The 14,627-nt window shown below is 41.7% G+C and overlaps 1 protein-coding gene across 1 annotated transcript in view; it reads left to right on the forward strand.

The window, feature by feature from the left end:
- The window catches only part of PLOD2 (procollagen-lysine,2-oxoglutarate 5-dioxygenase 2), a 63,900-nt gene that overhangs the window by 14,108 nt on the left and 35,165 nt on the right, over positions 1 to 14,627 (forward strand). The window contains exons 2-3 of the mRNA XM_061452886.1: positions 9,266 to 9,357; positions 10,813 to 10,949. Coding sequence (XP_061308870.1) covers positions 9,266 to 9,357; positions 10,813 to 10,949 — 229 coding nt within the window. The remainder of the gene's footprint in view (positions 1 to 9,265; positions 9,358 to 10,812; positions 10,950 to 14,627) is intronic.

The following is a 14,627-nucleotide window of genomic DNA, read 5'->3' on the forward strand; positions in this document are numbered from 1 at the left end:
GTTGACGGGTAAAATCTTTTCGCATATTCCGCAGCTCGGTTGAGGTCCGAGGTCGAGAAGTTACCTCTTCTTCTTCTTCTTCGTCATGTGAGGATGACTCCTGATCAGATTCTGGACCGGGTGGTGAATTCATTGGTTCTTCATCTCGCTTCACCCTTTTTGCCTCCTTTTTGCTTGTTCTCTTGCGTACAGGGGCAACCGATATTGGTACGAATTGGTCCTCTGGTTTGGCTGCAGTGATTATCACTGTGGTTTGAGTAGCGACTGTACTTGTTGCTGGGGGTGGTGTAGCTACCGTGCTTGGAGCTGGGGTAACCGCGCTGTCTGTTGCAGTTGAAGTTTGAGCAGCTGCTGTACTTGCCACTGGGGTAGCTGCGCAGTTCACTGCAGCCAAAGTTTGAGTAGCGACTGTCGCTTTGCCCTCAAATCCGCCGACATTCTTTTCCTTTTGAAGGTGCTGGATAGTGTTGAACAAGGCCCTGTAAGCATAGGCCAAGCCCCAGCACGTTGCCGTGATTTGTCCATCTCTGGTATGGCCAGAATGACCACACACCTCATTTAAGTGTTTTACTAATTCTTCTGGATTTTGCAGTTGTTCGGTAGTGAAATTCCAAAATACTGGGGGGGCCCACTGACCTAGATACTTGCCCATACTATCCCACACACCCTGCCACTCATGGCTGTCCAGCCTCTGGGAAAATCTCTCGGTCCTCCTACATCGTCGTTTGACCCCAGACAAGACCCAAACCTGAATCTGCTTAACTCTTGAAATCAGTAGTGGGCAAAACACACTCTGTATGCGTGTTAGCATGGTGATTCCCATCACCATCAGCAAACAAGTCTCAAGAGCATTAAAAGGCCATTTAAAAAATTCGAAACTCTCAAATGTAAATGGTCTGGGGGGACGACTAGGAGGGTAAAAGGATGTCTCCTTCACAGGTTGAGCACCTGAGAAGGAGAAAAAAGATGTGTAATTGCTAAGCACCTCCATCATATACCTCCCAAAGTATAAAGGTGGTGACCACACTGGGAACATAAACCAGATCAGTTTCATGATCAATGATTCTATTGTATTACAAGTCATTACCATAAAGTACAATGGGATAAAAACCTTAGCCCAAGCCCCACACTTGAAAAACACTAATACAGCCAATACCGGATGGACGTAAGATATGGTATACTGAAACTGTGAGATCAAGAGGAAAAACCTTGAGAGCCAATAAATCAGCATTGTGACGAGTGACTATCAATCCAGTCAGATCTGTTCTTATCTCAACCCCTCGTGCCCCACGTTGGGCGCCAAAAAGAACTGTCGTGGTTTAAACCCAGTCAGGTAACTTGTTCACTCACTCCCAGTGAGTGGTGCCAAGCTGACAACAATCAAGGTCCGTGTTCGTCTCCCCCCCCTCCCTGCACCGGGGCTCTCCCCTTCCCCGCTCCCGGAGGAACGGGGAGGAGGATCGAGAGAGTGCAACTCCTACGGGTTGAGACAAGAACAGTCCAGCAACAAATCACCACCGCTACTATCAGCTAAAACAATGATAAGGGAAAATAACAAGGGAAGAGAATACGATACCACCGGCCAAGAAAACGAGTTCCACCCGGAAGCCCCTGTCCTTCCGGGTAACTCCCAGTTACCCCCCACCCCGGGCATGACGTGCTGTGGTATGGAATACCTCCCCGGCTAGCCCGGGTCAGGCGCCCCGTCTCTGCTTCCTCACAGCTTCCCCTCCTCCCTGGCAGAGCATGAGCCTCACAGAGTCCTTGGTCAGGGTAAACATCACTTAGCAACAACCGAAAACATCGGCTTCACCAACGCTGTTCTCAAAACTAGAAGTCAAAACACAGCACTGCACCAGCTAACACAAAGGAAAAAACATGACTGCTACTGCTGAACCCAGGACAATGGGTTTCTCCTGTTTCCAGCTTTTGACATCTTTGCAGAATGTGTGAATTTTCAAGTTTTATTTGACATAGAAGTTTAGGCTATAACCCCTATTTATAGGGGAAATAAAAATCTACTTTTTGAGTAGTCTCATATTGCCTTCTTGAGTGATAAGTGGAAGATCATGTGCAAAAAATTTGGATTTTGAAAGTGCTGTTTGATATTGAAACATTTTAGCTGATTAACAATTTTTTGAGTTTTGAGCATACAGCCTGAGTCCATATAAATAAGGAAGCTGCTGTTGCCACCATCAGGGATCCTCTAGCTATCTGCAGAGCTTCAACATAACTTGCAAGCATATGGAAAAGTTGTTTTTAGTACAGTCATCAAAACTTGTATGGATAGAGAATTGGCTATCATGACTGTATTGACTCCATATAGTGTTGTGTAGCCCAATGGTCCATTTCAGTTTTTTTTTTAATGTTTAATGCTTAAAACTTGTGCTGTATTCTCTTTAAAAGCTCTTCACAGTTTTTCAGTTAGTTGGGAACTCGGACTGTTACGTTATTCAGTTTTATGGAGGAAGCAGCAATTGCTCCTATAAATACATTTTCCAACAAGCTTTGTATCAGACACTTTTTTTGGATCTCGGTAAGCTTCATCTTGTTCAGAAGATACTGTAGAATATACTATATTTTCCAGGATATCTTCTAGAAATACAACTCATCTGTTAGAGAAATTACAGGAGGTTAGTTGTATAGCAACACTGTATTCCTAAATAGTTTTTAAAGTTTTATTCTTCCAAAATGTATCGGTTTTATCATGAGGATATGAGAAACTATATATTACATGCCTGTTACAGATCAATGCCTTAGCATACTGTAAGCTGACCCACACACAGCTCAAACTGCGCTAACTGAATATACTTATCAGGGCAGTGATACTAAAATGGCGTGTTCTCCAAACAGAGCTGGTGACATGCTGGAAAACACCCACCAGGCTTCTGGTGTGGAAACAGCTAGGCTGAGGGCAGAGCTGAGGATTGTGATTTCTCTTCCAGGCACAAAAATATTCCCCTTTCAGGTGAATATAGTGGATGGGGAAGTCAGGGAAACTCCTGCTTACATTTTGTTTCTAACGAGATTACTGTAAAAGTCTCGCAATGTGAGTTTTCTTAATGGAGCATGTGCTTTAGGTGAGCTGCGTAAGGAAGGAAAATAGAACTTGTTGAGGGCAATTCCTCTAGTTCACTTTCTGGTTACTGGCGCAGTGTAAAGTTGGAAGGGAAGGTGGAATGGCCAAGTCAGGGTTCTTAAGTTTGATGATTATACATGTGTAGGTTGCCCCTGCCTTGGATGTGAACAGCCATATGACAACTTTGGTTTGCACTCTGACATCTACTCTTGGTTCCGCTTACTCTTGAACAGTCCTCATTACTGTGCTGTTGAAGCATAAAGGGGAGGAATCCAGGCTGAAAACACTTTCAGTTGTATTGTGTGTTAGTGTGCCTTTCCAGTGATGGAGAAGGGTGCTCCTGTGTGGTGTAAAGGCAAGCTAAATCCAGTCTATGGGTTGGGTTGTTTTTTTTTTTTTCCCCTTTTTGGGTGTGTGTGTGTAACCTGTTGGTCTGCCACATCTCTGGAGGTGTGAAAGACATCGTAACAGGCACAATTACATTACTTAATTAATGGGCTTGGATGCATTCATATGCCTCTTCCAGGTATCTGTCTCTTCCATTTCTCTTCCAAGTATGTGCCCAGACTGTGCCTTAAGGTCATGCAGATCACTGCCAAAGTGACTACCTAACCTTCCTTTGACAGTGTGCATGTATGGGTTTGTGGTTTGTTTCTTTTTTTTAAAGCCACAAAGATATTCCCAGTATACTTCCACTTCCTAGGTTCTTCCATGCTCTCTACCAGTTTGTTGATTTGCTTGCTGGAGACCTTTGGTGAATTGTTTTGCAGGTGTATGCCTCTTTGCTCATTTAAAGGAGAGGTTGATGCACAGTTGTTACTCCATTGAGCAGTTCTGAGAGTGATGTAATCTGCAAAGGAGATAGTAGATTGTTTTATATAGATACTAGAACTGTAAACTGTATTTGTTTACCATTATAAACCACTAGTTTTGAAGGTAGAAATAGATTTTAATGGCATAATGTAGTACCATGCACAGATGTCCTATGATCTTACAGTTTACTCCTACTCCAGAGAAGTCCGTGGTGCTTGAATCCAAGGACCAAATGTCAACTCCCATGCGGCTGTGAGCAACATCCTCAGTTCTGGCTGCTCCGAATCTACTGTACTCGTGCCCGCAACCCCTGGTAGAAGTTATATAGTAATCTCTGTCAGTGTTCATTCAAGATAAATAAGAACCATGTGGGTGTGTGAGGAATGACTGCAGTTCTTTGCTTACTTCTTTGCCAAAGTACAAGGAGAGGGGTTACTGCTACTTAAAGCAATCTTGCCATGTCAATTCCTGGCTGAGACCTTGCCAGGCAATTCACTGACGACAAAGGCATTGGTTTATAGTTCTTATATGTGGAAATAAATATTTGTGATTCAGTCAGATCACTCATGGTAGCAGCACAAAAGACTGAATAAGAGTGAGATGTTTTGATAACCCTTCACTGGATTTCCTAGTAAGTTGCATGTGCTGTCTATGCAGTGTTGTCTTTCACAACTTGAGTGCTAAAGGGTTTCCTAATTTGCATGTAAAAATGAATTCTTTTGTCACTGGATATACTTTTCTTGGCCAAATGCATGCTCTTTCAGGCTTGTTTTCAAAATGGAACAGCTGTTTTGTGACTGTAACTATCAGAAAGCTGTCTGGAATAATTGCACTCTAGTAACTTCAGCATACTCATACCTGGCATGAAGCTCTTCAGAGATGTTTTTCATGCCTTCCCCTACTTCAGTAGAGGGTTTTCATTTCCTTTTTACACAAACTGACTTTACATGTGGAAATAAATGCCAAGCTTGGTAATCCCCCCCAGTGCCTGCCAAGATGCCTCTGGCAGGCTGTGTCCTGGGAGAGCCTGGTCCTGCCAGGCAGTCTGTACCCTCTGTGGCATCCCAGTGCCCTGCAAGTGTGGAGGGCTGTGACCGCCTGCTGTGTTGTTTGTTTCATGTAAATTTGCATTTTGAGGATGCTGTTATTGTTTGTTGAAAAATATTACTAAAAGTGTGTATTTGTCCCCTTATGGGGGGATAGGCAGATTTAAAGATAGCTCAAGTCTACATGTAACACCGTGCAGTACAGCTCCTTAGGGTAGACACCTATATGGAGCTTGGGGCAAGGGTTTGTGCCAAAGAGAGTGGTGAAACAGGAACAGTGTCTAGCTGCAGCTAGAATTCATTGTGGGTTTTTTGCAAACAGAGAGTTTTGTGGCTCACTCCCTTGGGGGTACTGGGCCACAGTGGTAACTTGGGGTCTGAGTAATTGCAGACAGCTTTCTGCTGCTAGGCCTAGGTCTTCATTGCACAGCTGGAGCCCTGGAGCTGGCACACTGATGCTCCTGGGGACTCTGGGCCTGTCACTCAACTGCTCAGAGCAACATATACATGCAACTCAGCCTATGGTAAGGGCTCTGGTGCTGCACTGAACATCTGTACCAGTGGGGCTCTTTGTGTGACCAAACCTGCTTCGCGCAGCAGGGACACCGTGGGTGGCTGCAGCGAAAATAGATATAGCTGAGCACATCCTGAAATGGAAATGGCACTTGGATGAACTTACTCCTCTGGGATCTGTGTTATACTTGCACGTTGACACTCCTGTGAGTTCGTGAAGGTCACTTCGGATTTATGTTATGAGACACAACTGGGACAAGTGTTCTAAGAAGTTGTTGTACCTAAATGTAGAAAATGAAGCATAGGTATTTCAAAGTGAATCAAATTAAAAGGTTAAAAAGAAATAAGCAGAAGTATTTGGTGGGCAGAAGCATTCTCTTCCCTCACTTAGCCTGGAAGAAACACTTACCTCCCATGCTATGCTTGATGGAACTCTGCCAGTAAAACTGGTGCAAGTTGTCACTTGCCTCTAAATAAAGTCACCGGAGCCTGCAGGAATTACATTAATATTTTTGTGATGTCTTACTAGCTAGAAGACTACAGTGCTCTTTCCTCATTTGGTTAATAATGCCCTCTGTAATGTTCCAAGGTAACTATAATTTAGTGCACTTTGCATTGTCTGTCCATACTCACTACAGACAGAGTAAAAAGGATTTTTTTTTTGTGCTCTTTGGTCAGGCACAGATTACTAAAAGCAAGCAAACAAAAAAACCCCAAACCAACCAAACAAAACCCCCCCCCAAATCCAACCACAAAATCAAACTGAACAACCAACCCCACTATCTCCCCAGAAAACCTCAAGAAAGACTGTCGTCTACAAAGGAAATCTAATTCTACATGGACTCTAAGTGCTATAATTACAGTTCTGCTGCACTTAAATAATTTTTAAGTGTCACATGCACCTAGAATTCTGTGATGCAGCAGAGACATGGAAGTAGAATCATTGAATAGTTAAGGTTGTAAAGGACCTTAAGATCATCTAGTACCAACCCCCCTGCCATGGGCAGGGACACCACACACGCTAGACCGTGTCACCCAAGGCTCTGTCCAACCTGGCCTAGATCACTGCCAGGGATGGAGTGTTCACTGCTTCCTTGGGCAGCCTGTTCCAGTGCCTCACCACTCACAGTAGAGAACTTCACCCTTATATCTAACCTAAACTTCACCTGTTTAAGTTTAAACTCATTGCCTCTTGTCCTATCACTACAATCCCTGATGAAAAGTCCCTCTCTGCCATCCAATCAGAGGCTGCTATGAGGTCTCCACGCAGCCTTCTCTTCTCCAGGCTGAACAGCCCCAACTTTCTCAACCTGTCTTCATACGGGAGGTGCTCCAGTCCCCTGATCATCCTCGTGGCCCTCCTCTGGACTTGTTCCAACAGTTCCATGTCCTTTTGATGTTGAACTGCACACAGTACTCCAAGTGAGGTCTCGTGAGAGCAGAGCAGAAGGGCAGGATCATACCCTTTGACTGGTCACACTCCTTTTGATACAGCCCAGCCTCTTCATCTGTAATTTTAAAAAATAGACCGTTGGCAAGTATGCTAAAAGGAAACATTTCCAATGTGAATCATACATTTATAAAAATAGCTTCCTGTTTTGTGACTGTCTGCAGACGTAACTGAGGCAGCCTACTTAGAACGCTTCATTGGCTGTGAGTGTAATACAGGTTCTTCTGCAGTTTCATGTCAATATAAAGGATGTTATTCATCTGCTCATCTTTGTCCATTTATATAGCTCAGCTTGCAAATCTATATGATTAGCACATCATTATCTTTCATCTTATTCCACAAAACTCAAGTAACATACCAGGATTCATAGTGAATCCTGAAATACTTGTGTAGGTGGAACTGCTTTGGATGCCATGAAAAGAGAATGACAATATCCTGTAAAGAACAGTAGATTATTTTTTGCTTGCCATACTGTAATTGCACATTGATTTTATACTTTCTTTGACTTAATGACTATAGGAGGAATCTGATGCAGCCCATGTTTTTTTCATTTGCATTATGTTGTAAAGTACAGTTTTGAAATCCTTGCTGTTAGCATTCCTCCGGAAGATGTAGGTGTGAAATGTCTACTCCAAACCAAATTCCATGGTTGGCCAGTGCTTGACTGGTTGGTCATCTGGATCAAGGACTTTTCAGTCTCTCATCATGGAAACTTTCGATAATGGATTTGCTTGGCTTGGTGATACAGCCTGGTATGATCAGATTTTTCCTGTTCCCTGTAATTTGAAAATGAAGTGCTTGGCAAAAAATTAATCATAACTTAACCTATTCCATAGAGAAAAATCCTATCCTCTGCCTTCACTTCTGTTTTAGTCATAGTCTAAGATATCATGTTCTTTATTCATTCGGTCGTGACTCCTGTAGAATTACTTTAAACTACATGACCTTTAGAATAAATGATTTTGAAGGTACTGAACCATTATTGATGTGTTTAAGTCTGTCTGTTAGTCAGTGTGTCTATGGACGTATTGCACTGGAATCCTCTGTGGACGTCCTTCTATCTTCCTGAGATGTACTCAAGAGATTTCTTAAGTCTGTCCATTAGTCAGTGTGTCTGTGAACATATTGCACCAGAATCCTCTGTGGAGGTCCTCCTACCATCCTGAGATGTACTCAAGGGATTTCCTTCTGATTCTCGCCTACAAAAGACTACTGCCACTTAAGTGGGATAAAGATGGAGCAATTAATCTTCTAAATCTGTCTTACCAGAATTCTTAGCCTGCTACATCTGTGGTGGTGGACAAAGCTGAAGGGTTAATAAAATGTTTTTCACAGCAGTTGCTTTTAGCACATGATACTGTGCTGATGAAGGTAAACCCAGAGGATGTTTTTTGGGAAAGTGAGGCAACGACAGGCACTGTATCTGGAATGTTCATTAGAGGCGATCAGTTTTACTTTCTTATAAGGACTGATCTCATGGGCTTTGTTTAGAGGGCAGCTGTTGCTTGCACTTAGACTAAATTGGGGAACTGCAATGTGCTCTGGGATCCAGGCTGGTCTGATTAAATACTTGATGTTGTATAGTGGTAGTGTGCTTTGATTATGCAGTATATCGCACAGGGTGCTGAATGTTGTTCAGTAGTTTAACTGGGAAGCTGGTTAGCGGAAATGCATGGCATCATTTGAACTATGTCAAAAGCCCAGGGATATGAAAGGAAATTGGTTGCAGTCATTTGCCTGCGCGCATTAAGAGGGCACTGCTGTAATTTACGGAGGCTCTGAATTAAAAAAAAAAAAACCACCCAAAACCCTTGCTCTTTTCTCTTGCCCAAAGACTTAAAAGCACTAAATCTGCCTGTTGGGGGACTGGTTTACATAGTTGGTGTTGTGGTGGTTTTTTTTTGTTTTGTTTTTTTTTTTTTCCCCCGCCCTGTTTTTATGAAGAATATGAACACTTTCTGTCAGGGGAATTGCCGAGGCTGGGTAATTTCTCTGGTGCCATTCAGTCCTGTGATAAGAGATCACAAGATTAGCTCAGACTGAAAAGTAACAGTTATTTTTGTTTTGAAGATTCCTTCCTGTCCAGTAGTCATACTAGCTTTATTTTCATGTCTTGAGTTAGTTGTTTACAAGAGTAGATAGCTTTCTTTGCTTCCTCTTCCTGCAGATAATTTTAGATACAGCAACCTTGTCAGTAGTAGTTCTTGTTTGATAATATCTCAAGCCTATAATAAGACTGTGTATTTGCCTCCTGTCTTGGAATGAGATGCAAGTCCCCTGATGCAGTGCTGTCCAGTGCATTTTTTTGTTATAAACTGTGGCCTGAGAACATACTAATACATGTTCCGTGTTTTTCTCCCTCAGATAAACTACTAGTTTTTACTGTAGCGACTAAAGAACCTGATGGCTTTCACCGTTTCATGCAAACTGCAAAGCACTTCAACTACACAGTAAAGGTATTGTATGTTTTCATACCAGATGTTCATACTACACAGCCTTTAAGACATTAACAGTGCAATAGTAACTGAAATTGCATTAGCTTCCTTGCATGCTGTGGCAAAATAAAACAACTACACAGCTCAGGGGCAGGTAGGGCACTTGTACGTGACCATGCTGCTCTCCCTGTTGCTTACCTGCTGGTTCCCATCTGAACAACCATGAGAGAGTGCTTCTTTCACTGTTTTAAAGATCAGTAGCTATCGTGATCGGTGTCCTCAGTCACTTAAATGTTCTGTCATGATTTACCATACAGCCTTGCTCTTCAGTGTGGCTGATTTTGTTTGAATTAATACTTCTGGAATCAGTACTGTTCTCAAAGGGCTTTGAATGTCTCCTTCCTCCTTAAACAAAGCCAGATCTCTGCTGTGGGGAAGGAGGATCCCAATTAAAAGTTTCTCTGTGTTTTCCAGGAACCTGTAATTCTCTGAGAGGACAAAATGTTTCTATCATTCTTGCTCCATATCTCCACGTCACATTCTGAGATTGGCCTCTGCATGACCTTGGGAAAAAGGGAGGGCACTAAACCTCTTCTAAACTTTCCCCACAAATTGGTCTGCAAGAGAAAATCCAGGAATTGGTGTTATAAATTTTTTCTGCTTACTTATGATGGTGTCTCCACCATAAATAGGAAATTATTTGAGTCTTTGAAGTTTGATTTGAACCGCTGAACTTGGGAGAATGAGAGAACCTTTCAGCCTGATAAGGCTGTACTGAGGCACCCAAGAAGCCTGAGCTCTGGGCATATCTATTTACTTTGCAGATTTGTCCAAAGCTTCATGCAGTGCGGATCTTCCAGGTTTTGATTTCCAAAAACATTATGTTCAAAACCCACAAAAAGTTTAAGTGTTTTTGTTACTTTTTGAGCTGTAATTTGCTATAGTGCTTGGCTAGGGAGGAGTTTTGTTTAGCTGATTTTGGCAACCACCAGAACCTATCCTTTCCATATGGGAAAGTGTTCTGGAGGGATCTGAGAAAGATTGGAGCTTGCGATTTGGATTAGTAATAACCTGATCCACCAAGCTCTCTTAATCTTCCTGTTCCCAAAGTGATTGCATTGACTTTTAAAAGTCTCACTCACTGCTTTTAATACAGCTTTTGAAACAATTATTAGTGTTTGTTTCTGTTGTGGGTCGTTTTTTTTTTTTCCCCATCTGAAGGAGACTCATTTGAATAAACGGTGGTAGCAGGCAATTGCTCAATTCTTACTTGGTTAAGAAATGTCTCATGTTTTTGCAGTGATGTCATTGTGCTGAATGCTGCTTCAGACATGGAAAACTTATGATGCTGGAAATGCTGCCTTGTTATGCTTTAATATGTTGCTTCTGCTTTAACATCTGTTTTCAATAAGGTCCTGCTTTAAAAAGCCTCTTGGTTTTGGGTACTAGCAAAAATGCTTTTTTTCCTTCTTCCAGGTACTTGGAAAAGGTGAAGAGTGGAAAGGTGGGGAGCTGCCTAATTCTATTGGTGGAGGGCAGAAAGTTCGGTTACTGAAAGAAGGCATAGAAAGCTATGCTGATCAGGAGGACTTGGTTGTAATGTTTGTTGAATGGTGAGCAAACCTGGCTTGTTTTCTTTACATTTTAGTTTGAGTAGGCATGCAAAAGTCGCTGCCTGACATGCTGAAAGTTGCATGCTGCTTTTCCCCCTTACTGTTTGCTTGAGAGAGTTTGCTTCCATTTTTCTTTATTTATAAAAATAGTAGGCTGCTCACAGTGCTGGAAATGTTGAGGGGCTGGAAGACTAGTTTTTGGGAGCTGACAGGCTTTTAGGCAAGCCTTTGTCCTCTCTGCTGCAGTGAGAGCTGGACGTGGCTGCAGGCTAGGAGTGTGGAATGACGGAGGGGAGCAAAAGCAGCTCAAGAAATAAAGTGGCTAGTAGGGACCAGAACATGATCTTGTTCCATGAAGTAACAGTGATATGGAGGAAGCTCAAAAATGGGGATCTGAGGAAAGCATTTAACAGGAAAGCTTCTTTTACATGTTAGAGGACTGAAACAAGAGGTGTGTTGCCAGATATATACCCCACTGGCTGCGTGATGGAAAGATGGGGCGACAGTGCTCCTGCAGGTGCCAGATTATAGCTCATAGAACAGCTATGCTTGAGCATCCTTACTGGAGGGCAGATGGGTTTCTCCCTGTCACAGAGAACAGGGAGCTCAAACGTGTTCAAATCCTACTTTTCCCATTGCTTTCCTCTGCTTCCCCTTTCCCTCCACCTCCTAATTGGTAAGTGGAAAAAGTATCTTTCTAAAAGTAAGTATTGCATGTTTGTTCACAGTGTGGTCTAACTGGTCATGCAATAACTGACACTTTTAAAATTAATTTGGGAGATAATTTTGTTCTTTACTAAATGAGATGAATCAGATATTTACTATTTACATTAAATGTCTTTGTTTTTGAATTTATTGTCCTGATTCATCACTGTTTTCTTCCTATATGGTAAAATGTGCAAATTTTTTAATCAAATTTGGGTATAGCTCAAATTCTTCTCCAACATAATTTATTCTCTTGAGGGACAGGCTGTCTTCTGGCATGGATGAGAGAATACAGAGGACCATGTGTGTTGAAGTGCAGATGCCATAATCTATTTTGTCATGAAAAATCACAGGATTTAAGACCACACAAGTTCTTGAGGTCTATAGTCCCAAGTACATATTGATTTAAAGTTGGTGGAACTGATTCCAGATAGAAAAAAAATAGGTTGCTGATTCTAGCCTTATGTTTTTATTCTCATGAGCTCTTTAATTTCTAAGAATCCTAGTTTGTAATTTTTAAATGTTGATCAATGTGTTTGTAACTTTGGGAAAGACAAATATAGTGAACTTCCTTTATTTTTCATGTGTTTTTTGTTATATTCATGGTGAAGCATTTGGAATATTAATCTTGGGGGCAGGGAGAGGAAATGTCTGTTTTACTTACTGTAACTAGGCAAGTAAGTTCTAGTGAACTGTTTACTTAAAGTTGGGTTCTTGCTTTTTTTTTTTTTTTGAGCAGTTTTTTATGTGGCTCACAATTCTGCAAAAAGTTTGTACAACTTCTGTTCGTAGCTTGTGTCTAGGTGCAGATAGCAAAATGCTTTGCCTGCAGATGGATTGCTATTTAAATTAGGCTTGTTTTTGCAAGAGCTAACTACTGGTTTTCTTTGGACCATTTCAGGTTGAACTGGCTAATGGCCAGTGTAGACTGGATAAAATGATTGATGCTTTGACTGTTCATCCAGAACTCTCACAGCCATCTGTTTGTGTTCTGGAAGATTTTTGAAGCCTCTGTTTTGTCTTGACCTTTTTTTTTTTTCTTCCTTCCCCTCTCCTTAAATATCTTTCAGAAAGTAAGAGATAACTACATTTTATACGTATCTCAAAGTGGTTGTCATGCCAGTGGGGATACAGTATAGATGACAGAATGGCTGTGTGGCTGAATAGTCCAATTAAATAAAATGAGATAAAGGACTTGAATTGCTGGTTACTAGTTATCCCTCTCCCACTTGTATTTTCAGCTCTTCGCTTGCAGCCCCAGTAGTAACAAGTCCTTGTTATAAAAGTTGTGGGTGAAAAAAATGCATTTACAGTTCCAGAGGACCTGAGCCACCTTTGACATTTTCTTGTGTTGTTGAGTGTGTAGCTGGGATGCTTTGCTACTGCAAGAGGAGGAGGGATGGGTGGATTCTAGCTTCAAACATCTGCCATCTGAGAGCTTCAGGAAATGGGACTGGAGTTGTGGAAACTTTGTTTTCTTTTTTCTCTCCCCCCCCCCCCTTTCTTCTTCTTGCTTTCAACTTAATCAGAAGGATTTATGAAGACTAAATAAAAAATTGTCTGAGCTTTTCCAGCTTGCCAAGGCAGCCTGCATTTTCCTGCAAAAATCCACATTTTTTTTTTCTTCCCTGTCAAATTTTGAAGCCCTGTTTAAAATAAGTCATGTTGAAGAGAACTGATCTGTAGCAAGTTCATCATCTTGTGTGTCTTAGTATAGGCTTTTTCCCTTTGTGTATAGCTAAAATATTTACAGTTTAAGATTGTCAGGCATTGAAACAGGCTGCCCAGGAAAGTGGTGGAATCACTGTCCCTGGAAGTGTTCAAAACCCATGTTTTGAACAAGGCCCTTAATGACACAATTTAGTGGTTGCCTTGGCAGTCCTGAGGTAACAGTTGGACTTGTAATATCAGAGGTCTTTTCCAGCCTAGCTGATTTTGTGATTCTTTGTGAATCACTCATAGTAACAGTATAAATTGTCAAGGGTAGTCCTGGAACACGTTTTGTGATGGATTTAATGGTTTAGACCTGCGTCCATGCAGGATTCTTACTCCTGCATAATATCCATTAGTGTGTAAAGTTTACAATAATTGCTAATGCAGCTTAATAGCTCTGTACTGTGTTTCTGTTACAGACTGTGCTCTATTAGGTAGTGTATCCCTTTCACAAGCAGATCCTGTGGCTAGCACAGCACTTTGCTCAACTTTGGCTTTCTTTTACAGAATGACAGTCCTTGGAAGCAATATACCAGCTGTAAGTCATTGCAGCAGCAGCGCTAAGCTGATCAAAGAGGAGAAGCACAGCCTGCCATAAGCTATTAAGTTAAAGCCTCAGACAGATTTCTGGTTTTGTCTGTTTTTGACTTGTCTCCTATTTCTTGCTTGTTCTTCAGGCTTATTCTGGCTTTGAATCAGGTTAGACCAATTGAATGGAAAAAGGGAGGGAAGTGTATTCCTGTATATTTGGGCAGACACAGGCAGTTTTTGCAAAACTGGGGAAGCTTCAAAATGCACAATATTTTTCTGTACATTCTTCTGCCAAAGTTACAGGAAAACATAGCAGTGAGTTTTCAGAAACCCACTTTCTTTATATAGACTACATAACACGCTTCCTCTCTAGGATTCATTCTTTTCTCTGCGGTGGAAATGTTCTTTTGCATTTGTAAGTCAGGTGGTGTTGAGTTCTCCCAGACCAATTGCATGAAATTCCCTTTGAAGAAAAGCCATTTTAAGTAATTTCAAAACTGTAGTAAAGAAGTACCAGAAGTCAATAATAGTTGGTCTGTTGGCACTATTGCTGGCTAACAAATTGCAGTGCAAAAAGTTCTGTGTACTGCAGGTGAAGGTACTGCTGTCTTCCTTAGTCCAGCTGAAAGACTTTGCAAGGACAAAATCTTGGTCAGGGTTAGATCTTTCAGTTATTGGTTGCTGTACCATTCCTTTGCCCTCTGTCAGGGCTTATGATTTTTAGTTCAT

Source organism: Pezoporus flaviventris, unplaced genomic scaffold (genome assembly GCF_033815535.1).
Source record: "Pezoporus flaviventris isolate CSIRO_AGI_PZ_B2104156 unplaced genomic scaffold, CSIRO_AGI_Pfla_v1 ptg000013l, whole genome shotgun sequence".
NCBI classification, from domain to species: domain Eukaryota; kingdom Metazoa; phylum Chordata; class Aves; order Psittaciformes; family Psittacidae; genus Pezoporus; species Pezoporus flaviventris.